At 43.4% G+C, this 27,538-nt stretch overlaps 1 protein-coding gene across 8 annotated transcripts in view; it reads right to left on the bottom strand.

Annotated features, from left to right (window-relative positions):
* ZSWIM8 (zinc finger SWIM-type containing 8) overlaps positions 1-27,538 on the bottom strand; it is a 56,455-nt gene that overhangs the window by 6,137 nt on the left and 22,780 nt on the right. Inside the window, exons 6-24 of one of the 8 annotated variants that reach the window (XM_083502333.1) lie at positions 26,285-26,366; positions 25,793-25,913; positions 23,599-23,800; positions 23,119-23,294; positions 21,065-22,073; positions 19,963-20,094; positions 18,038-18,217; positions 17,606-17,789; positions 16,523-16,621; positions 16,130-16,254; positions 14,472-14,706; positions 13,930-14,082; positions 12,882-12,977; positions 10,081-10,303; positions 8,928-9,217; positions 6,539-6,762; positions 3,532-4,014; positions 2,456-2,654; positions 316-489 (exon numbers count right to left, since the gene is read on the bottom strand). In XM_083502333.1, coding sequence (XP_083358459.1) covers positions 316-489; positions 2,456-2,654; positions 3,532-4,014; positions 6,539-6,762; positions 8,928-9,217; positions 10,081-10,303; positions 12,882-12,977; positions 13,930-14,082; positions 14,472-14,706; positions 16,130-16,254; positions 16,523-16,621; positions 17,606-17,789; positions 18,038-18,217; positions 19,963-20,094; positions 21,065-22,073; positions 23,119-23,294; positions 23,599-23,800; positions 25,793-25,913; positions 26,285-26,366 — 4,387 coding nt within the window. The remainder of the gene's footprint in view (positions 1-315; positions 490-2,455; positions 2,655-3,531; positions 4,015-6,538; positions 6,763-8,927; positions 9,218-10,080; positions 10,304-12,881; positions 12,978-13,929; positions 14,083-14,471; positions 14,707-16,129; positions 16,255-16,522; positions 16,622-17,605; positions 17,790-18,037; positions 18,218-19,962; positions 20,095-21,064; positions 22,074-23,118; positions 23,295-23,598; positions 23,801-25,792; positions 25,914-26,284; positions 26,367-27,538) is intronic. The other 7 variants (XM_083502334.1, XM_083502335.1, XM_083502336.1 and 4 more) reach the window with 7 other exon arrangements.

Raw genomic sequence — 27,538 nt, 5'->3', positions numbered from 1 at the left:
CTGCCTCAGGACTGCTGACAGCTGGTGTACTCACATTACTGATTGGCACACTTCATCTCACTGTGAGTCCATCCCCCAAACCCACTTGCATTCCCCTCAAAAGATTCATGCATTGCAAGCTTCTGTGATCAGCTTGTAAGTCTTGTGGCTATGCATTCCAGCCTAAACCAAACAACAGTCTAAAACCACTTCATCATGTGAGAATTAGCACACCTTCCCAATTGACCTTGGCACAAGAGTCAATTTTCACATACGGTAGCCCTGTCCTGAATTGCAGGTGAGAGGGTTGCAAGAGCCACAATTAACTGTCCTTACCAACTCGGTAGGCAGAGTGGAGGTGATGCACGCCTTGATTGCCTGCAGGCTGGCTGTGCTGCTCATCCTCAGAAGGAAAGCCTCCTGTGACAAGGGAGCTGGGCTGAGAAGATAGACTCGTCAAGGAAGTCCCTTGAATCGCTGGGAATGTAGACCCTGCATGAACACTTCCTACTGGAGAAAACAAACAACAGTATAAAGGGGAGGGGGGGAATATTGGCATCAAACAGCTGTAGGACTTCAGCCAACTACGTCTTGCCCCAAACTGTATTATATACAGTACATGCCCTAGAAATTCTAAAGAAGGCTCACTTGTTTGCCTTCTGTGTGAGCAGGCTTTTCAATGTAGTTCCCAAGAGCCAAACCTTATTACAATATTGTATCCCTTTGCAGACAAGGGGAAGCCAGCAAGTAATGTATCAGGACAGTCTTTACCAACAGCAGAATAATTGGGGAAGATGAAATAAGCGACACCGACTGTTTGGGACCCTTGGATTTTTATGGGAGTACTCTGCAGGCACTGCTCCCTCTGTTTCTCCCCACCCCACCAGACAGAAAACGTGCACACTTGGACACACACGTAATGTCACTTTTCCAACGAGTCCTTCTAAGCAAAAGTGAGATCCGGCAGAACTGAAATAGATCGCCTTTAATTTGCATGATTTTACACAGGGCCCCTGAACAATCACTATCGAATTAAAGCTTATACTGGTAGACTACACAGTCAAAAATCTCAGAGCCAGTGCTTGCTAGTAACACAAAAACATTGATCCTCATGGATCTAGCATAGGTTGACGACAAATCACACAGGTGACCGATGATTTCAAGGTGGCTATGGAAAATTATGAGGGTCCATAAAGATCCATCCCTTAGATTCATATTTTTATGCCATGGCAGCTTTAGAAAGTACCACAAGTGATTTTTATAGTTCAGTCGAGGTGATTTGATGAAGGGAGCCCCCCCCCTTAAAAAAAATCTGTGATTTCAATAGGATATTATTATTATTATTATTATTATTATTATTATTATTATTATTATTATTATTATTATTATTATTATTATTATTATTTACTGCATTCACCTTGGCTACACATTTCCCTTCCCTCCCTGGCACTCCATTCTCTTGCTCCTGACTCCTGTGATGCCTCACTTCTTCCCTGCAGGCTACTCACATTTTCTTCTGCCCAGTCTCTCAGACTAATGCCCTTTCCCTCCTACCCTCTCAGTCACTCTGCTTGCCAATCAGCTGCTGATCCAAGCCTTGGAAAATATAGAACTGAAAGAGAACCACTCTTCCAACTTCTTCCTACAACTCCATGCACTTTGAGGGTGGGGGTGGGGGGGGAGCTAGCAGTCAGGGGACAGTAAGTGGGTGAAGGGGACACAGAGTCTACACCAAGAGACTTTCTTACAGGGGTCATTGCACCCACAGGCCAACCACCCCTTTCCTTAGATGTGCAATTTCATGACACAATCTTTGGAAACCTAGTAATAGCTATACCATGTTTGGTAGACCAACATCCCACCTGCTACAGACCACTGCAGGTCAATTTTAAGAAAGTCCTGCTTAAAGCTGTTTACTCCCAAACCTGAGAAGTTTTAAGGATTATTCATGGAGGGCTCTTTCTCATTTGTAGCCTAAGGATTCTACCTAATAGTCACTGAAGTTTTCATAATTTCCTAAGAGGATAAAGCGATTGTGCTGGCCGTATGTTTTCATTTTAAACATGGTATATATGGTTGTTGTTTTTTAAAGCATAAATGAAACCCTTAACAATTTTTAAAAATGTTGTATGCACCCAGAGATTGCATTGTAGAGGCGCAGAGACCAGTTGTCCCGCCCCCCTTAAGAGTGCAAGGAAACCTAACAGAAAAAGTCACTTGTGTTCATCTTGCCATCTTCCTTCCTCATATGCTTCAGAACAATATGAAGGTTTATGACATCATGACTCGGGATCCCACTGAGGCCGATTTCCTCTTGCACATAAGTCAGACACCTACACGTCTCAGGGTTCATAGTAGCACAAAAAAGCACCCCTATTCCTGTGTCACAGTAGGTGAGCTCCATAAGCCTCAGCAAAACTAGAATCACCATTCAGCTAGGACACTACACAAGACACAGCAAGACTGAAATACTCACTTGCTACATTGGAAGACAGAGACAGCCCAGTCTCAGCATGGTATGGATGCACAGCAATCTGCGTCATGGATGGGACAGGCACTCCCGGGAAGGACACTGCTGTAGCGGCCAAAGACGGGGTAGTGACCGAGTATGGGTACTGTGCTCCAATGAACGCTGGGTGGACACCCTGCAAAGGAAGAGGACAGGGTAACCCTGCCTTGCGCCCAAAACACAAGGCAGGGTTTTTCAGGAGGGGCCTCCAAGCAACCCAACTATCTAGTACCGAGAACTCCATTTCCAACCCAACTCCTGAAAGCCTAGAACCCACACCATGCTCATTGGGCCCTTCTAAGCAAAGGAGGAGGAATGTGACGGGAGACAAAATAGCCACTATGCCTATCTTAGGCATTCTCCCCACCCCCATAAACTGGCATGAGAAAATGTGAGATTTATCAGTAAATACTAACAGTTTGTAATAGTTACAGATAGGTAGCCGTGTTGGTCTGCCATAGTCAAAATAAAAAAATTCCTTCCAGTAGCACCTTAAAGACCAACTAAGTTAGTTCTTGGTATGAGCTTTCGCGTGCATGCACACTTCTTCAGATAACTGAAGAAGTGTGTATCTGAAGAAGTGTGCATGCACACGAAAGCTCATACCAAGAACTAACTTAGTTGGTCTTTAAGGTGCTACTGGAAGGAATTTTTTTATTTTAACAATTTGTAAATTAGTACAAATTTAATAATTCTGACACAAACAGGGAAAGCAACAATATATCCACCAAAAATGCATCTTTATACAAAGATTCAGACTTTTGGTCCCTCCAACCCATTACTGCCCCTAACTAGAAGTGACTCTAAGGGCTTGGACAGGGGCTTTTTCCAGCTGCCATTTGCATGCACAGGGTCCCAGGTTTTGTCCTTGGCACATCCTAGTGCTGTGCTTTCACCCTTTTCATTATGGTCCCACGCTAAAACCAGCAAAACTAAATAATCCAGCTTGCCATCCTTCTATTCACCTAAGCCACAACGCTAGGGAGGACAGAAAAAGATCTCCCCCCCCCCCCGAGATGCTTACCCTACAAAAAATAACTTACTTGGGGATAAGCTGAGCCAGGAACAGGAAAGACCGCCGGGCGTGGCATGTGCTGGATAGGGTGCCCGATATACTGAGGATTGCAAGGGATGTGGGTCTGGAGTGTTGTATAAGGGTGCAGACCCTGGGTGTGCGCATGTGCCATTGCTGGCCCCGCCATGGTGTGCTGCTGGTAGATTGTCGACCCCACCGAAATTACGGGCACCACCGTTGCTGCTGCTGTCACCGCAGCCGCGACAGTCACTGTGGTGGGTTCTGACGTCACTCTGGTATCTGCCAGTCCACGCACCGCTTCGCAGGATGCCCGGGCTCCACTTGCACTGCAGCCTGTGGCTCCCTCTCTCTGAGCAAGAGTTCCGCCAACAGTTTGTTCGTACAACCAGTACCACTGGTGAGCAACTTCAAACAGGACTTCAGGGTAAACACCACCTCCTTTGGCTGCCTCCTCTACTGCCAAGCATGCCTTCTCCAGCATTAGATTATCCTGTAATATTAGGAAAGGTACTGCTGATTTAAGGTGTTTTATACAGTGGTGCCCCGCAAGACAAATGCCTCGCAAGACGGAAAACCCGCTAGACGAAAGGGTTTTCCGTTTTGGAGGTGCTGCGCAAAACGAATTTCCTATGGGCTTGCTTCGCAAGACGACAATGCCTTGCGAGTTCCTGCGGGTTTTTTTTTCTCCCCCCCCCCTTTCTAAGCCGCTAAGCCGCTTATCAGCTGATCCGATCAGCAGATAAGCCGCTAAAAGCCGCTAAAAGCCGCTAAAAGCCGCTAATAGCGCTAATCCGCTAATCCGTCAATGGGCTTGCTTCGCAAGACGAAAAAACCGCTAGACGAAGAGAATCACAGAACGGATTCTTTTCGTCTTGCGAGGCACCACTGTACTGCCCTTTGCAATTTACAATTAAAGTGTAATTGCAATCAAGCTAATAGCTCTGAACCAAACAGTCAACCTTATAGAATTCTACCTAAAGAGCTTGGTAAAATAAAATAAAGGCGGCTCTGCCTGGGACAAAAACGGCATTAAGACAGGCGTCAGCCAACCCTGTCTGGAAAGATTGTTCCACAAGTGTGATGCCACATCACAGGGCCTTTTCGGCTGTGGCTCCGATCTGGTGGAACACTCTGTCACAAGAGACTAGGGCCCTGCGGGACTTGACATCTTTTCGCAGGGCCTGCAAGACAGAGCTGTTCCACCAGGCCTTTGGCCAGGGCGCAGCCTGACTCCCTCCTGCAGCAATCTTCGCGGAGCTCTGGCCCAATGGTTGCCATTGGTCTGAGTTGAATTAATTTTATAATGAATGATTTTAGAGTGTTGTGTTGTACTGTTGTACTGTTTATTGTTGTTAACCGCCCTGAGCCCGGCTTCGGCTGGGGAGGGCGGGATATAAATAAAAAAATATTTTATTATTATTAATTATTATTATTATTATCAAGAAGGGTCCCTCTTTGATAGCCACCCACATCTCTCCAGATGGCATCTGCAGGAGCATGGGTGTCTGCAGGGAGGAGTCGTATTTCTTGGATCTCCAGCTTTTATTTAAAAACAAAACCCTCCAGCACTTGCAGAACCCAAGTTATAAGGCAGAATGTGCATGAACTCTCCTGTGGGAAACTAACTTGCTCCTGCCTTTCAGTGTTTTTAGCCAATGAAAGCAATGAGTGTCATAGCTGTCTGATATTTAAGAAAGCAGACCTAACCAAGCAGACAAATAGAAGGGTAGAATGACATGTCCCATATATGTCTATATAGAAAGATCTGGTTCCTTTTTAAGTCTTTCCTGCTGACCTTCAGGTATCTGGGATTTCACTGTAACTGTGAGTTGGTAAAAGGTAAGCAGGAGCAAAAAATAACAGCAAAGATGGAGGTTCATTTTTTTTCTCTCTAATCTTATTTCAAAGAAACAAAAAACAAAAAAACAGTGATTTCACCCCTGAGTTTGTAAACATTTTTTTTAAAAAAAAAATCCCTGCTGGTGTCTATGCAGATAAAATCTATCATTATTATACCCATGTGGCTAAGAGTGTGTTATTTATTTATTTGATTTAGTACAAAACATCACTAGATGGCTGACATACCAGCCCTGCAAGGTAACCCAATTATACCCATCTTGTTGGCATGTGAGTGTGTGAATGACAACCTTAAAGTGTAACCTAGTGTTTTATCCTAGAATGGGGATTTTTTTTGGGGGGGGGGGCAAAATGTGGTGTGTGAAGTTGATTGTGGAAGCAGTGCAATTAATGGCTGAAGTGGGTGCAGAGAGCCAATTGAAAGGACTGAGGTTTTTAGGTGTGAGTGGCAGTGGCAGTGTATGTCATCTGGGTGCCAAGTCAATAAGTCAATGAACAGCATGAAAAGCAACAGAGGGGTAAGACCTGTTCTGCTAATTTCTAGAGGCCAGGTCTCTCCAGGTCTCATCACCATTCAGTCAGCAGATCTACCAGAAATGGAAAACTAGCTCCCTGGTGCTAGTTATTTATATATGTATATCAATGTATTAGGAATATGCACTTTTCACCCTCCCCGAGAAAAATCCCTGCAGATGCCTATGCACAGGAGGCTGTTAAAATAGCTAGGTGCATATGGCTGCATTATAAAGTAGAAAGACCTATTTTGAAGTGTAAGGTCCATATTTCATTAACGGACAAATTCTAATACAGAAAATATTGGATGAGTGTATGGAGAAAATATAAGGGCACCCATATAAAAAATGTAGTGGATCAAAATAAATTTATTTTACTTTGGAATACCACAAAATAACTTATAGTAGTGGAAGTTATTTAAGTTGTTCCTTTGGAGCTTTTGGAGATAAACTCCTGACTTTAAAAATCTAAAACATTTATCTCTCTAGCATTTTGGGGGTCCAGTTTTTTCATATAATTTTTTTAAAGACCTCAGACAACGCTAAATGCAAACACTAAAAGACTGCAACACTAAATGCAAAAAGAAGGAACAGACAAACCCAATTGTACCTGACAGCATCTACAGAGACCTCTGAACTGCTCACCTGCTCCTTGCACTGGACCAGGGCTCTCTGGATCTCGTTTGGGTTCAAGGCGTGGGCGTGTGGCAAGCAGCTCAATGCCAGCTCAGCGGCTGCTCGCACCATGTTGGAATCCCTAGCTCTGGAAGCCCTGTCAGCCAGGGACGCTACCTCCGGAGGGGTCAGGTGCCCATCCCAGCACTCCACCAGGATGTTCAAGGCTGCACTGCCAATCTCCATGGCTTGCCCTAGAAACCAGAGAAAAGAGGGTGCACAACAAAGTATTCAGGTGCCTACAAGACTCAATACGCGTAGTTTTGGCATAGGCTTTCATGGATGAGAGTGCAATATCCTGAATTGGCAGGTACACACATGGAGGTGGGGGTTGTAAGCACTACGGCTAGAGAGAAATGCAATGCAATAAACGCAGGCTGCAACAGATAAATTAAAGCTTAGATGTATATTAAGGTCACTACAGCAAGCACTCATAAAGTAGTGCTGGTAATATAAATATCCTGGCACTGGTAAGCTAACCAAAAGAGACCCTTTCAGCAATAAGCTCCTTATATAAAGGAGCCTCAATAGTCTGTAGGTGACTTCTGTTCTCCAGTTGTCAGGAGTCTGCCTCTGCAAAAAGAAAAACCCATTTGCAGTAGTGCAAGTGGTTCTACCTGAGCTCCCTTCTATGTTAGTTTTTCCCATCTATGATGCTTACCTTTATGCTACTAGTGGAAAAGCAAGCACTCTGCTAGATTTGAGTTTTGTAAGCTCTGTAAACAGAGTGAAACACAGATCTTAACACTATTAATAGGGGCAAATATTTATTTATGATGTGCAAAGTAAGTTACAATCTTTACCTTGTTTGCCTTTGCAGCTTCCCAGGTTCCCAACTTCATCAAATTTCCAAGTTTGCAACTGGGAAACTGAAAATGCGACTTGCCCAGACCATTGCTGGGATCTGAACTCAAAGGTCTCCCAAGTACTCAGCCAAACATCTACCTACTGAACCCTGGACTCTGAATGTGGTGCCCCATAGGCGCAATGGCACCAGTGATCACCTCTCCAAACACCCATGAAACCTTTTCCCCCACTGCTCCCCTTCACCAGGAGTTGTCTTTTTCCTCCTGTTTGCAGTGATCTGAAGAGATCTGAGAGAGATTTGTAAGATCCTCTTACAAATTCTCTTGCTCGCTAGGCTGATCTTGCCACCCAAGCAAAAAGCAGAGCAACACTGGAGGGAAGACAGGAAAGCATTTTGAAAGGAAAAAGGAAACGGCAAGATACTGGGCTGCTTCCCAGAGGCCACAGCAGACATTTTGTGACTGGCAAAGCTCTCCATGTCAGCAATTTTGTGGTGGCACCTACAACCATTTGTGGAAACTCCATATGTATCTCTGGGCACAGAAAGGTTGGAAGCTCCTGTGCTGGACCATCAAGGCTTCTAAACTCATATTTCATATTTCATTCTTACCTAGTTAAAGCCACATATGGGTTTCTCTTGAATGCTTATAACAAGTACAAAGATTGTAAGCTATTTTACACTTGGACACGCTAGGGATCATGCTCCTATGTACAAAGACCCCCTTTCAAAATGCCGACAAGGGGAACAAAAGCAGGGAAGAGGAAGGGTGAAGGCAACACAATATAGTGATGTAAGAGAAACCCGTATCCTTGTGAGATTAAGCACTTTCTATAAATTAAAAATTCAAGACAAAGTTAAATCTAAAAGAAAGTTGATGCATCCAAATTCAGGAAAGCCAGAATTAAATTGCCTTTTACTCCTGAGTTTCTTGGGATGGCTCTGGGCAAGCTGCATGTCTCTCCCTGGTTAATTAACCCCACAGCAGATAAAATAATACATTTATATATAAAATCTACGAGTTTTGTAGTAGCGCTTGGAAACTTCCTTTCATGTTAGTGTCAAAAAGCAAAGGACACCAAAGACATTTGCTAAAGGGCTACAGATGTAACTCTTTTGAACAGGGGTGCGGAACCTCCAGCTCACTGGCCAAATTAGGTCTCGCATATAGATCCCAATTTGCCCCACAAGGCCATTTCCCCCCCCAAAACCCATGTTCACCTGCACCATACCTGTCAGCATCAGTGATGTCAGTTGTGGGGAAGTTAGAGACACAACTGCAAACTAACTGGATTAAAGTGCAGTCCTGATTGTTCCTTGGCAAGCAAGGCTTGGTGTCCATCAACACCAATCAACTGTGGCAACCTGATCCCTTCTGGCGCCATGATTCTATGGTCAAGCATTACCCAGAGGCTTCCCAATCTGTAAACTCGGCTATACAGACTGTGCTAGCAAATTTAGCCATGAGTTCTTAAAAGGTAGTAGCTAAGTAAGGTCACCCTCTGGGGAAGGATTCCTAAAAACCAAACCTGGTTGGATAACCCTGGTTCCTACCTGTAATCCAAGAGACGTGGGAGGAATAGGTTCGAGACAGCCAGTTGGGAGAGACAAAGTTGTGCAACCCCAGTGCATAGAGACCAATCTCGAAGGCGCAGAGGTGGAGGTTGCGATGAGGACCCTGGTGGCCGCCACTAGAGGATGGGTGGGTGAAAATGGAAGTACTGCTGTTTCCACCCGCCTTGATGAGAACTGTCTTGGCCAGCTCAAAATAGAAATGCGCAGCTGCTTCCGAGGGCTGATTTGGGACATGAGGAGCATGGCTCTCTGGACGCCTGCCCTTATACCTGAAAGGAACAAAGTGAAATATGTATGAAGTGAACTTAAGACTACACTTGCACACCCACCATAGAAAGGAAGCTCAGGTAAGGCATCATATTGTGGGTTTTCCAAAAGATAAAATGTTCAGGCTTTGCAGACTCTCCAGAGAAGAAACTCTGCAAGAACTGGGCCGCTACTGATAATACTTCACTATTTGCTCTTGTCACATGACCCCAGTGATCAAAGGAGCACTCGTTTAATTTATAATTTCAAAATGAGTGTGGCCAAAAAAGTAATAGTAAGTTCACTTGCTGAATTTCTAGGTCTAATTCTGCCTGGCTCTCCCATTGAAACTCCCAACTTATTATTATATTACCCTTCATCCAAAGATCACAGGGCAGTTCAGAACATAAAAATACAAAATGAGAGCACAAAATATATAATAAAGCAAAAATGAAATGAAAACAGTAACCCCCATCCCTCAAACACATTTAAAAGGCCATAGAATGTTAATCAGCCAAACGCCTGGTTGAAGAGGAATGTTTTCACCAGGAACCTAAAGATAGGTGACAAAGGCCCCAGGTGAGCCTCCCTGGAGATCCCATCTCCCTTCATCCACCCCAAGGAAATATTTGAGGGGACCAAACCTCCCAAAGTTGGTGGGCATTGCTGCCCCCCAAAAAACTTTTTTATTCACCTTGGTCCCCCTGCACACAAAGATTATGATTGCAGGGTCTGGGTGAAAAGCCTCCTTGTGATATATTTCTAATGAAGATAGCCTTTTGTTTTATTTTATTAAATATACTGCCCTTCATCCAACAATCTCACCCTTGGGAGGTCCAAATACTGAAAAGGTGCACAACTTTGGAAAACAGGCAGCAGCTCTTACCTGCCGACCTCCACCGTCTTTGCCCGTGCTCCTCCACTAGCTCTCCTGCTTCCACTGGAGGATGATGAGCCCAGGGAGTCGCTGGAAGAGCTACTGATGCTATCGCTGTCCTGCCCTCTGCCCCAGGAAGTGGCTGCCCATCCTCCCCGCAGAGGCCGCCTGCTGAGGGTTGGAGAACTGTCCGAGGTGGTTTCTGGAGCGCTGCTGTCAATGCTGGCCATTCCTGCAACGCCACAGTCAAAGGGCACAGCAGCAGGTGAGAAGGTCGGCAACATACAAAACCACAGTTTTACAACAGGGAACTTTCTTCTCCCCCCCACCCCACCCCAAAAAACAAGCTGAAACATTTCAAGTAAGTCAGGACCTAGAGATGTAAGCTGACCAGAAAAGCTAGAGAGCTGATATACCAAAATCTCAGACTAATTCAAACTCATATGAGCCATGAACCTACTAGGTGAGGGATACTATCTTACTTTGCAGGTGTGTTGGGGATTACTGAAAATGTGGTGGAAGTGAGTATCTTTTCAGTGAGCCAGAACAAATCTTTAAAGCTTAAACAGTCTGGGCCATGTTAAGAACTGTTCTCTCCCTTTTGTCAGATGAGATAATCTTCAGAGGCCCTTCGCCATCCCACCTTCAGAAATTAGGCAGGTGCCTAAGTTGAGAGAGGACTTTTTTTTTAAGTTGTACTTGGGCTCTGCAACTCTCCCTAAACACTCATTCACCCAAAACACTCATTCACCTTTAGGCAACAGGTGAAGACTGACTTATTCTCATAGGCCTTGAACAGTATTTAGGTTCTTTTTACTGGTTTTAGCTTGTTCTTGGTTTGCTGCCCGCTTGCTGTTATATCTTTTGTAATTTCTACTGTTATTTGTATTTGATGTCCACCGTTTTTATATGGGTTTGCTTTCAAGCTGCCGTGGGGACACGCTACTTAAATCCACTTAATATTTAAATCTCCTAATATTTAAAAATCTGTAAGAAGAATACACAAAAGCAACACTAAAACTATGAAGCAGTATAATTAAAAAAACAGTAAAGCAGTATGTTGGGTCAGGAAAAGCATGGATAAAAAGAAATGTCTTCACAAGGTGTCTGAAACAACTAATGGATGATGTTTCATGTATGGCTGAGGGAAGGGAATTCCACAGTGAGGGGGCAATAGCAGAAAATGCCCATTTTCAGGCCACAAGTAAAATTTCCTCAGATTATCTAAGTGAACTTATAGCAGCATGCTGAATTGGTCCTGCTTCACTCTGCCCTTCCTTGAATTTGGAGCAACAGATCATTGCCTTGGCTTATTGCAATATACCAGGGATGTCCAATCTACTGGTCGATCCCTTGCCCTCCATTGTTGGAGAACGGAAGACGGAGTTTACAACCGAGGCTATTTTTCCCTCCGCAATCCTTCTTTGACCCCAAAATAATGTAAAAACATTTCGCACCCCCTCCCAAGGCTAAGCAAATTATGCCTCCCGAACCCCCTAAAATGGGGCTTTTCCCCTCCCCCCAAAAAAGCTTTGACCTGAACCCCAATAAAAAGCTTTGACCTGAACCCCAATAAAATGGGGGTAGATCACTGCCAGTTTTTAATTCTGTGAGTAGATCGCAGTCTCTTGGAAGCTGGCCACCCCTGCAATATATGAAGCGACACTCATGGTTTATTCCTCCCAAACAAACCATGATCAGTAAGAGAAGAACAAACTTTGGCTTGTCATCATGGTTTGTTTAGAGAGAAACAAACCAAAAGTGCTGGTTTACAGTCAAAGTAAGCCAGTGTTTATGCGTTGGCTGAATGATGCAAACATCTGTCAAATCCAGCATTACGTTTCAAGCAGCGGTCAGCCAGATGCCTCTGGTTACAAGGAGGAAATAAAAAGCAACAGGCACCTGCTGCTTTATTCTCACCAAAAAGTGAGGTATTCAGGTGGGGGAGTAGGGCTTAACAAAGCCTATGTAGTTAAATGGAATCTTCTCTTTCAAAAGCGAGTCTATGCCTGGATACCATTTGTACTGTGTGCAGTTCTGGGTGCCACATTTTAAGAAGAGTCTAGGCAAACTGCAACTGGTGCAGGGGAAGGCAGCAAGAATGGTGAGCAGCATGGAAAACAGGTTCTATGAGGAAAGGTTGAAAAACTGGGTGCGCTTAGCCTGGAGAAGAGACGCCTGAGTGGGGAGCATGATAGCACTCTCCAAATACAGAGGAGAGGGCTATGACTAGATCTACTGGACTTAAGCGAGAGGAAGGTAGATGATGAAAAACTTCTTGATAGTTCAAGCAGTTCAAGAACAGAACCAGTTGCTGGGAAGGGGGTGGGAGAGAGCTATAATTCCCTGAGAGTCTTTAAGCAAAGGCTCTAGCTCAGGATTTACTGTATCGAGGAGAGAGCTGGCCTAAAGGGCCACTTTCAACTCTTATGTTCAGGTATATCCTGCCTCTGAATCTGCAGTTTCCATTTAAACATCATGTCTAATATTCTTAGGGAAAGTCTCTCACAAAGGCTTTGTTTAACCCCCTCTTAAAAGCTATCTAAACCAGAGGCCATCTTTTAGCTCTATTCTGCATTATATAATGTATACTTGATTTTGGCAGTCCTAAACTTACTTAAAATCATCTTCAAGGAATATGCCCAAGTTCTAGTGTTGAAAGAAGTCTACCTTCCACTTCCAGCCACTCATCATTTTATAAAACACTGTCACATCCCAACTATTTCCCCGTCCCACCTAAAAGACCGCCAACTTGTATCCTTTCTACATAGTAAAGAGTAGTAATGTGGTTGCCTCTAACTTTCAGTTACCTATTTTTGTTTTGATGGGGTGACCAGAACTGTACACAGTATTCTGTATGTAGCCATGCCACATATTTATACTGGCATTATGCTTGCTGTCCTTCACTGTTGGGAGGGGAGAAAAAAAAAGAGAGAGAGAAGCTAAATGTTTTCTGTTTCTACAGCGTAAGTCAAGATAAAAAGAAATGTCGTCCTCTTGGTAGGAAAAATATGATTTGACAGATCTGGAAGATGTGGTTAGTGCATGCCAATAGCATCTTGAAAAAAATTAACTTCTTAGGTTAAATATTTTTAAAAATTGTTTTAAAAGAATTTAACAATGGGAGAATCCACTATTTTCCACCCAATTAAAAAGAAAGAAAATAGCTTAATTAATTATGAGTCCTGTCCACCACTGTATACACACACCACTAATTACTTTGCAAATGTAACAGTCTTAATCCAAGCCTGCACAACTTGCAACCCAGCAAGCCAAATGCGGCCTTACATAGTGACCCACTGGGGGCTCATTAAAACTCACTTGGGAGTACAATATGCACTTGATATACTATGATACAAGTATGGAAGCCAGGTCACAAATTATACAGGCACATCTTCTTCTATATGAATTCAGAGTGGAGGAACTGAACCAGAGAGCTAAAAGAATAACGATAAACCTGAAACAGAATCTAAGCATTTATTTGTTTGATTACCTCCTTTAAACAATCTGAACTGCTTTAGGTAAGCCTAGTAACCATTAAAAGCTGGTTAGAAACCCCAGCCCATGAAGCTATGGGGTAACTAATGAGAGGGCTAGGCCAACTTCACTTTGGCAGCAGTGAATTCCTCACTGAGTGTGCTGATCCACCAGGGAAGATTTGTGCTTCAGTAAGAAATACTGGAGGTGACAGTAGATTAAGATATTAACAGACAAGCAGACAGACAAGTCATATTAATTCAATTCAAAATGAATGTGCAACAAAGAGCAAACAATTTAACATGCATGAAAGTGATTCCAGAAATGTAAAACATGCAGAATGAGACAGCAGAAAGTTATGTGCCCCCTGTGTTATGTTACCTGTGTGCTTCTTTTTTTGTCTCACTGGGGAACCCCAGCACCTCCCATTGTAGCCACCTCTATTTCCAAGGGCTAGTCGGCTAGGAACTTTCCCTTCTTGCTTTAAGACACTGGGTTCCATTGGTGGGTCACAAGGAGATCTCTGAGGGTTATCTGGGAAAACACAAGAAGTGGCAAGTTAAAACAGCAGCAAAAGGAAGAGGAGGATTTCATAGGCAGGTGTAACTTTGGCAGGCAGGAGACAGTAGTGGATAATCACAGGCTTCAGTACTGTTGCCCTCTCTTTCCCACATGGAAAAGAAAAACAGAAATTGTGAGCGCACACTGCAATTAGAATCGGATTCCGTGAAGGCAAGGAAGATGTCATTCATTTTTTATTCTGCATCACACTTGCATAATAGCAGAAGAACTTGACAACCTATGAGACTAGAACAAATATACAGGCAAATGAAAAAAAAATCTGACAGCAACCCACTTCTTTCCTTTCTCCTTCCACTGGTAATTAGAAGACAGCTGTGATCCTGTGGAACAGTAAGCCATACCTTGGGAGCTCTTTTCCAAAAAGGGTTCCGAAGTGTTGCTCTGGACAGCAGTGGTTACCCCTGCTTGTTGCGTAACGGGTGTTCCTGGGAGGTGCTGAATGGGCGCAGCTGATTGGGTAGCATGTTTGGAAGGAGATTTCTGATTGCCTACTGTGGGCTTGCTGGACGAGTAGAATGAACTTAGAGTCTGAGGCTTGTGTGTTTGGCTCTCTCTGTCCAACAGCTTATCCAAGATCTTTAAACAGAGAGTGGAACAACATGAAAGTTAGCATCTAAACAAAGGAAATGTCAGGAGAGTGGGAATGGGGAATTAGATATGAACAGGGGAGTTCTCCAAAGACTGCAGAGGGGGGAATTAAGTTTATTACAATCAAGAGAAGCAGAAAGAAGCAAGAAGAAAGATCCTTTTGGCAGGAAGAAAACGGAAGCGGTTTGCCATACTGCTGAATAGCCCAACCTCTTTTGTTTATGAATTTTGCAAACATATTCATACCCACTACCAGGAATAAACATCTAAAAATCAGGAATAAACATCTAAAATCCTTTTAGGAAATCAGTTTGATCCACTAACTTCAGGTGCCATTGAGAAACAACTACGATTGACACAGGACCCAGCATAGATATGGCCTCTTGGGAGAAATTGTGGAAAATAACAATAAACTTCTCAGCATGCTATACTCTTAAAAGAGAAAATAAAAAAAATTCCTTCCAGTAGCACCTTAAAGACCAACTAAGTTAGTTCTTGGTATGAGCTTTCGTGTGCATGCACACTTCTTCAGATGCACACGAAAGCTCATACCAAGAACTAACTTAGTTGGTCTTTAAGGTGCTACTGGAAGGAATTTTTTTTTATTTTGACTATGGCAGACCAACACGGCTACCTATCTACTCTTAAAAGAGAACCTACAAAAGATGATATATAGGTGGTACCTCACCCCTAGTAAACTTGTAAAAATGTATTAAAAGGGACCAATTTATGTTGGAAATGTGAAGAGATTGAAAGGACATTTATACACATGTGGTGGGGTTGCACGAAAGCCAAAAAGTATTGGGAGATGATATACTCAGAATTTAAAAAGATGTTAAGGGTCTCATTTCCCAAGAAACCAGAGATGTTCTTATTGAGTATAGTAAAGGGGGAAATACCCAAGAAAGTACATAGTCTTTTCCTCTATGCAATAACAGTGGCCAAAATAATTCATGCCCAAAGGTGGAAGGACAAAAATAGTCCCCCAAAAATAGACTGGCAGAATAAGCTAATACAATACGTGGAGACAGCAATGCTGACTGCCAAGGTAAGAAATCAAGGTGAGTCAAATATAAAAGAACAGTGGGAATACTTTGTCAAGTATTTAAAGAAATATAACAATCAGATAAGCTTCCAAGTGGGGTTAGATATATGAGCAGCAGTTAAAATAAGTAGAAGAAGGGTGGTAATAAAGAAGATGAAGCTTAAAAAGGACCAAATAAGACCCCACGAAGTCAAAGAGTAAGATAAACAATGGCAATTGTATAACTGATGTATTAAGATATGTAAAATGCATAAATAAAATTTATGCAGAGAGAGAGAAACTACTACAATGTATGATGAAAGAAATGCACTATGCTCAGATACCATTAAACAGCCTAAGGTCTGAGTATCTCCAAATGGGACGTACTTTTTTTAGCTTAGATTGGTCATCCTTGTAAGTGATCATCAGGGCTAGAGCGAGATCTCCCTTCTCCCTTCGGGTGCCTTCACACAACAGAGGGTGCTCTGCTTCACTCACTGTCGTCTTCATGCCTGGAAGGCAGAGTACAGAATTCAAACATTTATCCTGCTTGTTTTATATAATCTCTCCATTTATTTAAGTTAAGTAATAAACCATCAATTATGCTTCCCCATAGCAACATCTGTTCCCTGTGAGGCATCAGGCTTCTCCTCATTACCATTACATATTAAGCTAAGAAGATAAATTAAGTTCTAGGTGACTTGGCAGGATGACCAAAGCTACATCTCTTCATCAGTGAGAGATGAGGCCGGGCATAAGAAAGAGAAGCTAAGCACTCACCAAGAGCAGCGACAGCTGCCTCAAAACCTAGCTCCTCATCTCCAGGCATTTCATTATTCCAATTACGGCTTGGAGGTCTGGATCCTGTAGGAGAAACCACTGGGGAAAAGAAAGATGGCAAATCAATAGCCAGCTCTATCATGCAAGGATTGCCTAGACTGGTAAAAATTTCACAGACTTATGAAGATAATAGTCTAAAGCATTGCTTTCTAATGTAAACTAACCTCTATCAAGACCTAGATCTTGGGATTTTGCTCAATTCTATTCTATAAAATAAATCTGTTTATTAAATTAACACAACCAAGTATTCTTAAAAGGCCACAAAAGCGTCAGACACCTAATCTGCTGGCATCCATTTGTCTTGGGAGACAATGAAGGAGTTCACCTACACCTAATCACAGGTTTGATATTTGTGAAGACTAGAAAGGAAAAGGTGGGTGGGGGGAGTTACAAAGTAGAATGAATTAATTTGGCAAGGCTGCTAGTATAGTAAAGCTGGAAACAGGGCTGCAGTCACCACAAGGAAGTGTTTATGTCCTTAAAATTCCATCCTGAAAACTACGGAATTTGTTCTTGGATCCGGTGGTTTACCTGGGCAAAACCTGCAGCAGAAGTTCAGTACTGACTGAAACTGGCCATGTTTTGAGAATATGGACATAGTCCCTGAACTTGCTATGTAACTGCAGGGTTCAAGGAAGCTTCCGGACATTGGATGGGGCAGGACAGCTATGTAGTCCATGAGATTAATCAAGAGCTCGGCTCAGGTAAGCTCTACAGCCCAACTGAAGGTTCCATTTATATGTGTCTGTTGTAAAAGGTCCAGCCCTTGCAACTGAGTTAAGTGCTTCCAGAGCTCTCATGCATGAGAGTTTGGGCAGTACTGGAGATCCACATTCATTATGTGCAGGATGATCTCACACATACAAGGGCTAAGTGGCTTCTATAAAGGCATGGGACTATGGAGTTTGTTCTGTAGAAGTCTGTCCTCAAGATTTAGGAAGAGAAGCAAGTCATCATACACCCTTTCCCAAAGATTTGGCATGTACAGATTCCTCTTCTTTAGACAAATCTGAAGGGCTTTACCTGGCGTGCATAAGACATCAAATATGAAGCTGGCCAGCATAAGAGGCAAGACAGGGCGGTAATCACACAGGGTTCCTTCCCTCAGCTCTTCAGCTCTTCCCCGAATAGTGTTCATCTCATTAGAGCCAAGTGGAATTTTCTTCAACAAGGCCACAATTTCAGACTCCTGATATGCCAGCTTTACCTGTGTGTGACACAAAAGCCAGGAATAAAACAAATCCACAGGGCCTCTCTACAGAGACACTGGATAAAAAAAGTAACACAAAAGTGCTTTAAATGATGCGCAAAAAACATCACTGAGCCTCCATTTTCTCAGATCAAGCAACAGTGGCTAACAGTTAAAGGCTGCCTCTTACCCACGGGCTACCAGGAAACTCCCTGACCTTGGTTTTCTGTAACGTCACATCAAAGTCCATCTAAGCACACACTTACCTCCAAAGCCTTGGTAGAAGCTGGCGGCCTCTGCAGCTCCAGAGCAAACATGCCAATCTGGAAGGCTAGATTGTGGTATTCCTGCCGTTCACTCAGCACAGTCAGCAGGAAAGCAGCTTTGGATAAGGTGTTTGTTGCCATCCACGTCTGTTTGCTGGTGGATACCTTGTTTTTCTTTCCCTGTGGGATAAACAGTTTAAACATAGGGAAACTGACAGACTAAGTTAGTTTCACTTTAAGTCCCACCTGAGTTTATGTGGAAAGTTAAGCATCATGACTTAAATGCTAACCCAGAAGCTTCATGGAAGAATCTGGTGGTGAGATAGCCCAAGAAAGTTCTGCATTCCAATGCAGTGAAGGGTGCTATCCATTACATTTTCTAGTGCTACCATTTTAATTTTGTTGTAGCTCACATTGTACCATACCTTATACAGCATAAATGGTCACCTAGTACTATCTAGTTGCTTTGCAGAAGCCCTACTAATTCCGCCTCAGCTAGATTGTTTGCTTATACAGTGGTACCTTGGTTTACAAACTTAATCCATTCCAGAAATCTGTTCTTAAACCAAAGCGTTCTTCAACCAAGGCATGCTTTCCCATAGCAGCAGGGGACTCAATTTACAAATGGAACACACTCAACAGGAAGCAAAACATGTTCTTATTCCAAGGCAAAGTTTACAAACCAAAACACCTACTTCCAGATTTACAGCATTCTTAAACAAAGTTGTTCATAAACTAAGCTTTTCTTAAACCAAGGTACCACTGTACAGCTCTTTAATAGCCTTTTCCTGAATAAACTGGGGGGTGGGGGTTAACAGACCTGTAATTTTGTGACTCAATTAATAAAAAGATCTGCACTACACTGTGCTGTTGAACTTTTCAAACCGAATTAAGAAGGCTGATTTTAATGAAAAGTTGCATATTTTTAATTAGGAGATTAGTAATTTCATGGTTAAGAACCAAGCCTAGTGACTTGCTAATTGGTAATTTGTCAGATGGCCCTAGAAATTTATCTGGTCTCCTCAATTTCACAGGACATCTCCATTAAAAAAGCAGCTGAGGCATGAGTATGCATCCAATAGTTCCCACAATCAAAACTGATGCGGCTGATGAATTCATTCAGCTTTTTCTGCAAGAGTTCATCTGCATAGAACAACAATTCCACCGTGTGAAGCATTAAAATTATGACTACTTGGTATATCTTGTGATTAGATACAAACGGGACTGGTTACAGAATTCAGGATCCTGAGAATTCAACACACTCTTTAATTAAAGGTAAAGGTAAAGGGACCCCTGACCATTAGGTCCAGTCGTGACCGACTCTGGGGATGGGACGCTCATCTCGCTTTACTGGCCAAGGGAGCCGGCGTGCAGCTTCCGGGTCATGTGGCCAGCATGACTAAGTCGCTTCTGGTGAACCAGAGCAGCGCACGGAAACGCCGTTTACCTTCCCGCCGGAACGGTACCTATTTATCTACTTGCACTTTGACGTACTTTAGAACTGCTAGTTGGCAGGAGCAGGGACCGAGCAACGGGAGTTCACCCTGTTGCGGGGATTCGAACCACCAACCTTCTGATCGGCAAGTCCTAGGCTCTGTGGTTTAACCCACAGCGCCACCCATGTCCCCTACACTCTTTAATTAACATTATTCTAGTCATTATGCAGATAATGAAATCTCTATCATCAAAGAAAAATTCAGCAAGAGTGTACCTTAGGCAAACTATGTCAGTTTATATGAACCGAGTTACTTTTACAGATATTTTTTTTTAAAGAGCTGAGCAAAGAGGTCAAAGAAAATTGCCTTGGACTCTGGGCAATATTACATACAGTATTTGTCCACAGCAAAGCATAGAAACCACTTCTGTCCTGCTATTATACTACACTTCCCCCTTCCATTCAAACAGTCCCCATAGCAGCTCTGTACCTTGGTTGGGGGCTGTTCCACTTTGAGATCAGGAGGGTTGGCCAACAAGTCCTTGGCAAGCTCAACTGTGAGGCGACAGGCTTCATTGCTGTAACCATGTGCATAGAGAGCCTCCGCACAAGCAAACAGGATCTGTAAATGAAGGGTTGCAAACAGAACAGATCCAGTCCTTGCCTTTTCAGATCATCAATACAGAGTTTATTGTAAAAACTCAACAAACTGCCTCGGGGATGACTTTTCAGAATACAATTTAGGGCCCACGACTCAGCCTAGGAGTTATTTCTTTATTTTTTATTTCCATCACTGTGTTGCATTCTTATTGAGGGGGGCGATAAGGGAGGGAAATCTCTTGCAAATAACCAAGTACCAAAGACCTCAGGTATAGGTACTGTCACGGGCATAGAGGGTTGTTGTAGCATACTGGCCAAGACAATGAGCCAGAAAGTTTCTGTGTTAAATACCACCTCAGCAACTACCTCATTAGGTGGCTGCAACCATGTCACTACTCTAGCCTCACATTTGCAACTATGACAATGTATGCTGCTGATTTAGAAGATCACTGGCCTTCATAGCGCAGCACTGTCCACCGAATCTGCCTTGCAGCAGTTCTACGGTGTCAGCAGAAGTATTTCCTAGCCCTGCTACCTATGATCCACCTTTAAGGAAGATGCTAGGGACTGGAACAAGGACCTTCTTTCTGCATACAAAGTGTGTGCTCTACAGCTGGACAGGAGGCAGGGGGGGTCTTCCCTATAACATTAACCTACCTTACAGAGCTGTTTGCAAGAAGCAACATATGCAAAGTTGCTCAAAAAATGCTACATAAATGCTACACGTCGTTAAAATGTGAAACATGACTGAAACATATCCTGTTCCTTTCCAAGGCATACCGTTACAATCAATTATTTGGAGGGACAGAAGAAACAATCCATAATCAACACACAAATCGTAAATTGTACAACATTTCCTCTTGGCTTTATAGATCTTATCCCTTGGCTGTAAGCAGGAGGTGAGCTTTGGCACTTCCCTGAACTTGTATACATTTGCAGGAGCCTAGACAGACAGATTTTTGTAGGTGATTTTACACACATGCTCCCCTTACCTCCATGCGGTTTTCCTGCTCCAAGGGCTTTATCCCAGCAAATATGTCTTGTTCTTCTTCTACCCCTCCCTCAGCCTTGTCATCCTCTTCCTTAGCAACCTCCTGGGGATTCAGATAGTACACCTGGTAGTCGTCTTCCTCCTCTTCTCCTCCTCCTCCAGCAGCACCATTCTCCCCCACTTCCTTGGGCTTCAAACTCACCCCACCAGTACTTTCATCAGGGCAAGGAATGTCATCGTCTCCACTACCCACTTCCCCCACTGGGTCCTTTGGGTTCTTCTTGCTGGATGGACTACTCCTGAGGGTGGGCTCAGTTGCTTCTGAGAAATACACCCCACCATCATCTTCAAAGGTATCCCTGTAACTTCTGCTCAGCGGGCTGTCTGTGAAGCTGAATGTGTTGCTAGCCTCGGCGCCAAGGGCCAAACTGCTGTCATCTAAAGCCAACTCGGCCAAGTCCGGTTCCAGAGAGCTGTCCTCGCTACTCATGCGACGCTTCCCGCTATGTTTGCTGGCCAAGGTCTTTCCCACTGGAAGCTTGCCGCCCTTGTTCACAGCCGTCTTGTATGCAGCTTTATCGCCTTCGGCTGAAAGTCTTCTAAGAACCCGCTGGGGACCTTCAGACACAACTTTCCGCTTCCCAATGAGTTCTTTGGGGCGCACAGCGGGCTCCTGAGAGGCAGGGCGTGACCGATCCCCTAGTTGCAAGCACGTCCCCGAAACATCCAGACCATGAGCTCTCCCCGTTTCACAGATGGTTTCTCCACACTGCGGTCGGCAGTTTCGCTGCTGGATGGCCTTTACCCAACAAAAGGAGTTCTTCTTGTCAGCATTGCTGTACGTGATGCCTGGAATTGGATAGGCCTCCTCCCAGTTGAAGTAGCAAGCTTCCACAGCTGGCTTGAACCCCTGGAACAGTTTCTCGAGGGATTTTTTGTGCTGTCCCCTTTTGACGTTGTCTATTACCTTCAATTGCCACTGCCTCAGCTGTGTGCATAAATCTCTCCGCCTAGCATCACAGGGGAGAAGGAACATGTAAGTGGCACAGAGGAGCTACAAAGCAAGATTTCCAGATTTATTATTTGCTCTCCATCGGAGATACAGTAGAACCTCAGTTTACGTACCGTCCTCCTTATGAATGCTTCGGGTAACGAGCTCTGCTAACCAGGAAGTGGATGCCCCTAGTTGCGAACTTTGCCCCAGGATGCGAGCGGAAGTCGCGCGCTATCAGCGGGAGGCCCAATTAGCAAAATTAAGAACAGTTTCGGCTTAAGAACAGACCTCCAGAACGAATTAAGTTCGTAACCAGAGGTACCACTGTACTAAATTCAGATCCTCCTTACAAACTTTCCTTTGTTACTTTTATCACTGAGCTGTGATGAGGAGTTACACAGCCAATTCAGATTTCTTAATACTCTTGACTGCATTTATATCAGACAGCATTAAGCCTCAGATGATCAAGAACATATAAAGCTGTCTTACGCATAGACAGAGCATTTGACAACCTTGCTTAATAGTGTTTACTCTGCCTCAAAATAGCTCTCCAAAGATTCAGACAGGGGCTTTTCCTACCCCTGCTACATCAGATATTTTAATGAAAAAATGCTGGCAACGCATGTGCTCTCATTCCCACTGAAGTAACTCTGAGGGTTGTAAACAGTGTCTGCATCCATCCTCTGCTAATATGGTAGTCAGAGGTCTCCAAGCAAGCTTTTAACAAGTACCACAAATTGATCCCTCTTTCATGCTTTAATATAATCTTCTTTTCTTGGTAGCAAAACCCAACAGTATGATAAGCAAACACCATCCACCATCACTATGTATCAGAAGTATAGAGGGTTACGAAGCAATGCAAGGCCAAAGAAGCACAGGATACAATGGGAACGCAGTATGGGAGTTTTGATGGCAATCTTCCCTCCACCATCTGCATGTTTTGGATCTGTAACTACTTCAAACCTAAATATTTCAAATGCAGAAGATATAGATCCATTAATGGGCTGGTTGTCAAGATGGCACATTTTACAGCTTCATTAAGGTCTGATCCCACTACCTACCGATGAGGGCTGATGGTCGGATCCAAGACAGCAAGCCTCCAGAGAACCACCATCTCATCGCACATGCTTGCACAAGCATGAGCAGCCACTTCTGACTGGCCGTTGCTACGGCCAGTGTGCCCACTTGCACTGCTATGGGATGCAGATGTCCTTACACTGTACCACCAGCCGGTTATCTGTAGAGAGAGGATGCAGACATGTCAAGACACATAATTCCACGCTTAACAGACATCAAGGGAAGTACACTTTTGCCTTACTAAAAAGTATCAGCCCTAAAAATAATACTGCACTGCTTTTCTGCAGGATGTTCACAGCTGGGTCAAGAAGTCTTGATACCTCAGTATCCCCCAAGGCTTACTACATTGTCATCACGCCCTTCCCCTCCCCAACGCACTGTGAATCAAATCACTTTTGTGGACTGTCCTCAGAATTCTTCACAAGTCATGGTATAAATGCCTTAAATAATATATATAATAGTACCTGTTCGTAGGTCAGGCACTGGTCTGTTAGAATTTCTAGCAGAGGGGCTGCATTGGTGTCCCGTCTCTTGAACATCTCCCGAACAATAGAAAGTAAGTTCCAGATGCCCTCCGGCTCCCTCCCCCTCAGAGGACGCAAGAGACAGGCCCATTCGGCGGCAGCTGGGGGCTCCGTGGACGAAAGGTACATAGAGTTCACATCACTGTGAAATTTGAGAAGATAGAGGTTAGGAGGAAAAGTCAAGGTAACACACAGAAGCAGAATAGCTGTTGCTGTAACTCTAAAGGTGGAAAAGTTATTTTATAGCCTTCATCATCTCCAGCCTTCAGCCCAATAATGAGAGACCTAGCACTATTACTCCCATTTTTGAAAATGAACGATAGAGATGTACACTAGAGGCCAGTCATCACATCTACAGCTTATACAAGAACTCATATCTACCAGGTCCAACACTCTCAATTTTGCAGCACCCATATTACATGTTACATCATTTCACAGTAAAAAAAATCCAACTAAAAATAAAATATTGTTTGACACAGCTGTGCTGATGCTGATGAGTAAAAGGCAAACCTGAACAAGCTGGAGAAGGTTGTGTATTAGGCCAGTACTTGAACGATGGCTGTAAATGGCTTTCTTGGGTGAAAAATTTGCCTACGTTACACAAAGAATCTTATCCATCAAAGATAACTGAAATGTATTAATCTGTCAATCCTGCACTTTAGTCATCTGACCACAAATGCTATTAGGTCTCATAAGTCTCCAGTAAATCCATCAGTATGTCCTAGAACAACAAAATACTCCAACATGGCTACACATTGCTGGAAAGGATCGTTAAGAGATGGGTAAGCTGCAGTGCTGGTAAGACACTAGGCTGGTAAGACACTATATATATATATATATAATTATCTCTTCATTTAAGGACTCCTGATACATTTCCAGAGAATATAAAACATATAAAGCCCTAAGCAGCATGGGCCCAAATATCCAAAGGAGCACCTCCTCACATATAGACCTGCCCATGTGTTAGGATCTGGTGGCAGTTCTGCAGCCCTGTGAAGTTCAAGGGTAAGAGGTTCATGAGAAGACCTTCTCTGTGGTGGTCCACAGGTTGTGCCCCTTCTTATGAGGTGTGCCTGCCCCACAAGCTTTGGTGGCAGAGGATGAGTTCAGAGTATCACTTGTTCCACGGTGCTGCTGCTGGTTTTGCTTCCCAATATTGTCTATTTGATGGCTTAGTATTGTTATACAATATGTGGCCTGTTTGTTTTTTTTAAGCTGCACATAACTCACCTTGAAACTGCATTGTGAAAGCTAGGCTGTACATGTGTATATATAAATATATAGAGATATAGGGAGAAGATACTTGATATACAGCTTGCTATAAGGAGAAGAGTTCTGTCCTTTTTCTATGCACTAAACTTTATTGTATGGAAGAGCGCTCAGACAAATATGCAGCCAGAAATTACGCATCAAATCTTGATGGAAAACAAAGCCCTAACCCACTTTGACATCAACTCATTTGAAGGTGCACAATCGCTGCCAGTCAAGTGACAAATCACTTTTGAAGGAGTTCCTCTCAGCGCTGATCAAATGATGGGAACTGTGAGCAGCCCCTTTGAAAGTGCACTTTCCGTGGGGAACTCCCATAACACAGCTGATTCCAGATCCACCTTTACCCTAGAATCACATATGATGTTGGGTATTGGGCAAATGGGTGTGGTTTGGGAGAAATGACCTTGCAGGGCTAATTTGGCTCAGAGGCCGGACGTTCTCCACCACTGCACTAGAAACTGGTCTCTGAAAAAAGTAGTCATTGTGTTCCATCAATAGCCGATGGTTTGCTGTCCCGACTAGACAAATTCTTGGTTAAACACACAGGGCAAAGTAATACAAATACTGACATTTATAACTTAGTAGCAACCACAAAATATAGATTCAGACCACCTTCAGAGAAATCATAACCAAAAGGTGTGCCTGCACAATTTAAACTAATTTGTTAAAGTATAGCCTATTAGCCATTTATGGCTGTTGGCCAGACGCTTGACAAACCATCTATTTTCACTGCCTGACTCAGTCTGCAAAAATGGGAGGGGGGGTGTCAAGTACCTGACAGGCTATGATAGAAGGCATGAGGTTGTGTTTGGCTTGGTGAACCACCACAAGTTGTGAAGGAAAAAGGAAAAAGAGAATTTACCTAAAGACAACAGGAGATGGACCACAAAATTTGTGAAGGGTTTTCTTTATGTTGTCGCTTAATGTAGATTCATCCAAGTACCAGGTGCTTTGATCTGAGGCAGAGGGACCGGCAGTGGGATCTTAAGAAAAAAAACAGATACATTTTTGCATGTGTTTCTGCAAGTGGTTTATCTTCCCCCATTTACCCAGAGTGACAGGTGAAAGAGTACACCTGAGCTTCATTCCAAATATATTTATGAAAGCTCAAACAAAACTGTACTCTCATCCCAGTGGTACCACATGGTGGATTAAAAGAAACCCTAAGAAAATAATGTTTCACTTCTCACCACTCATAAGCCAACAGGTCAAAAGGATTCTCTGTTTATTCTTTCGACTGTGCTGCCCTCCCCCTTACCAATCACAGAGCACAATGCCCTAGCATTTCAAAAACAAAGTTTGCCTATTTGAAAGCTATTGTTTATATTAACATACAGAATTCTGGCAGAGTTACCTGGGGCTCCACATACAGTATTGATAGCAGTGGACTGAGAAGAGAGCAACTCATCCAGCAAGCGCTGAGCAGTGGGAAGGATCTGTGTGTGAGAAAGACATTTAACACTGACTCTCTGCCATGAGTTAGATCTTTTAAAAATTATCAAAAGGTGTGATATCAAATAAAATTTCTCACTAGTACTTCATCTATTTCCAAAACAATGCATACAAACCAGTTCACCAAAACGCTTAAATATATCAATCTGTAGCTAGAGAATTACCATGATAAATGTGTTTTGCATAATTTATGTATTTTATATTTTTATTAATTTTAGAAAATATTTCATGGTATAGTACTTTATTAAATGCATAATGCTGCTTGTTATGTAAGTCAGAAGCAAAGACTGATAGTTACTGGATGAAATAATATATATTTCTAAGATGAAAAGAAGCTCTTTGTTTAGAATGCATAAATATTCATAATTTAAGGAACAGTGCTCAGTTTTCAAAGAAACTTCAACTGGTTCAGAACACAGTTGCTAGACTGAGATGTGGAGCAACTACAATGGATCTTATCTTGGCAATACTCAAATAATTTTATGCACTACAAGCTTATCTTTGGGCACAATTCAAATTTGCAGTTTTAATTGTTAAAGCTTAAACCCATTAGGGCTGGGGTATCTGAAGAACAGCATCATTCCATATGAACCAGTCTGATTTTTGCTCCCTCTAGTGAGGTCCAACTCTGCCCTTATCTTTTGAGGGTAGTGGTGGTGCTTCAACTATGGAATTCCCCTCTCCTTTATGTTCACCTTGCATCAAATATGCTAACATTTAAGTATGTTTCTGTTTTCCTGGGCATTTAGCAGTGCATGCAGTTTTTAGGCACTCTGTTTTCAAACTGGTGTTTATTTGCAGCTAGTTGTTTTTAAAGTAGGCGCATTCAGAGCTTCCCCCCCCCCCAGCCAGAACGCATCAGAACGCAGTTCCGACACCTCTCCCAACACCACAGCCCTGGCTCACGAAAAGACTCTCCCCAGAGCACAAAAAGGACATCCTCTATAGCAGTGGTGGCGAACCTGTGGCCTGGGTGCCAGAGGGGGCACTCAGAGCCCTCTCTGTGGCCACACGTGCCATCGCCCTTTCCAACTCCCCACAATCCTATGATTTGACGGCTAGCCCACCGGGCTGCACTTCTAAAGCCAGGCTGCAGGAGGGAGCAAAATGTCACCGGGCTTACTGGCAGTTCTGCACAGAGGCGCTTTAAGACAGC

The sequence above is a fragment of the Podarcis liolepis genome (genome assembly GCF_965112155.1).
Source record: "Podarcis liolepis genome assembly, chromosome: 5".
Lineage (NCBI taxonomy): Eukaryota > Metazoa > Chordata > Lepidosauria > Squamata > Lacertidae > Podarcis > Podarcis liolepis.
This window is presented reverse-complemented; position numbering and strand designations above follow the sequence as displayed.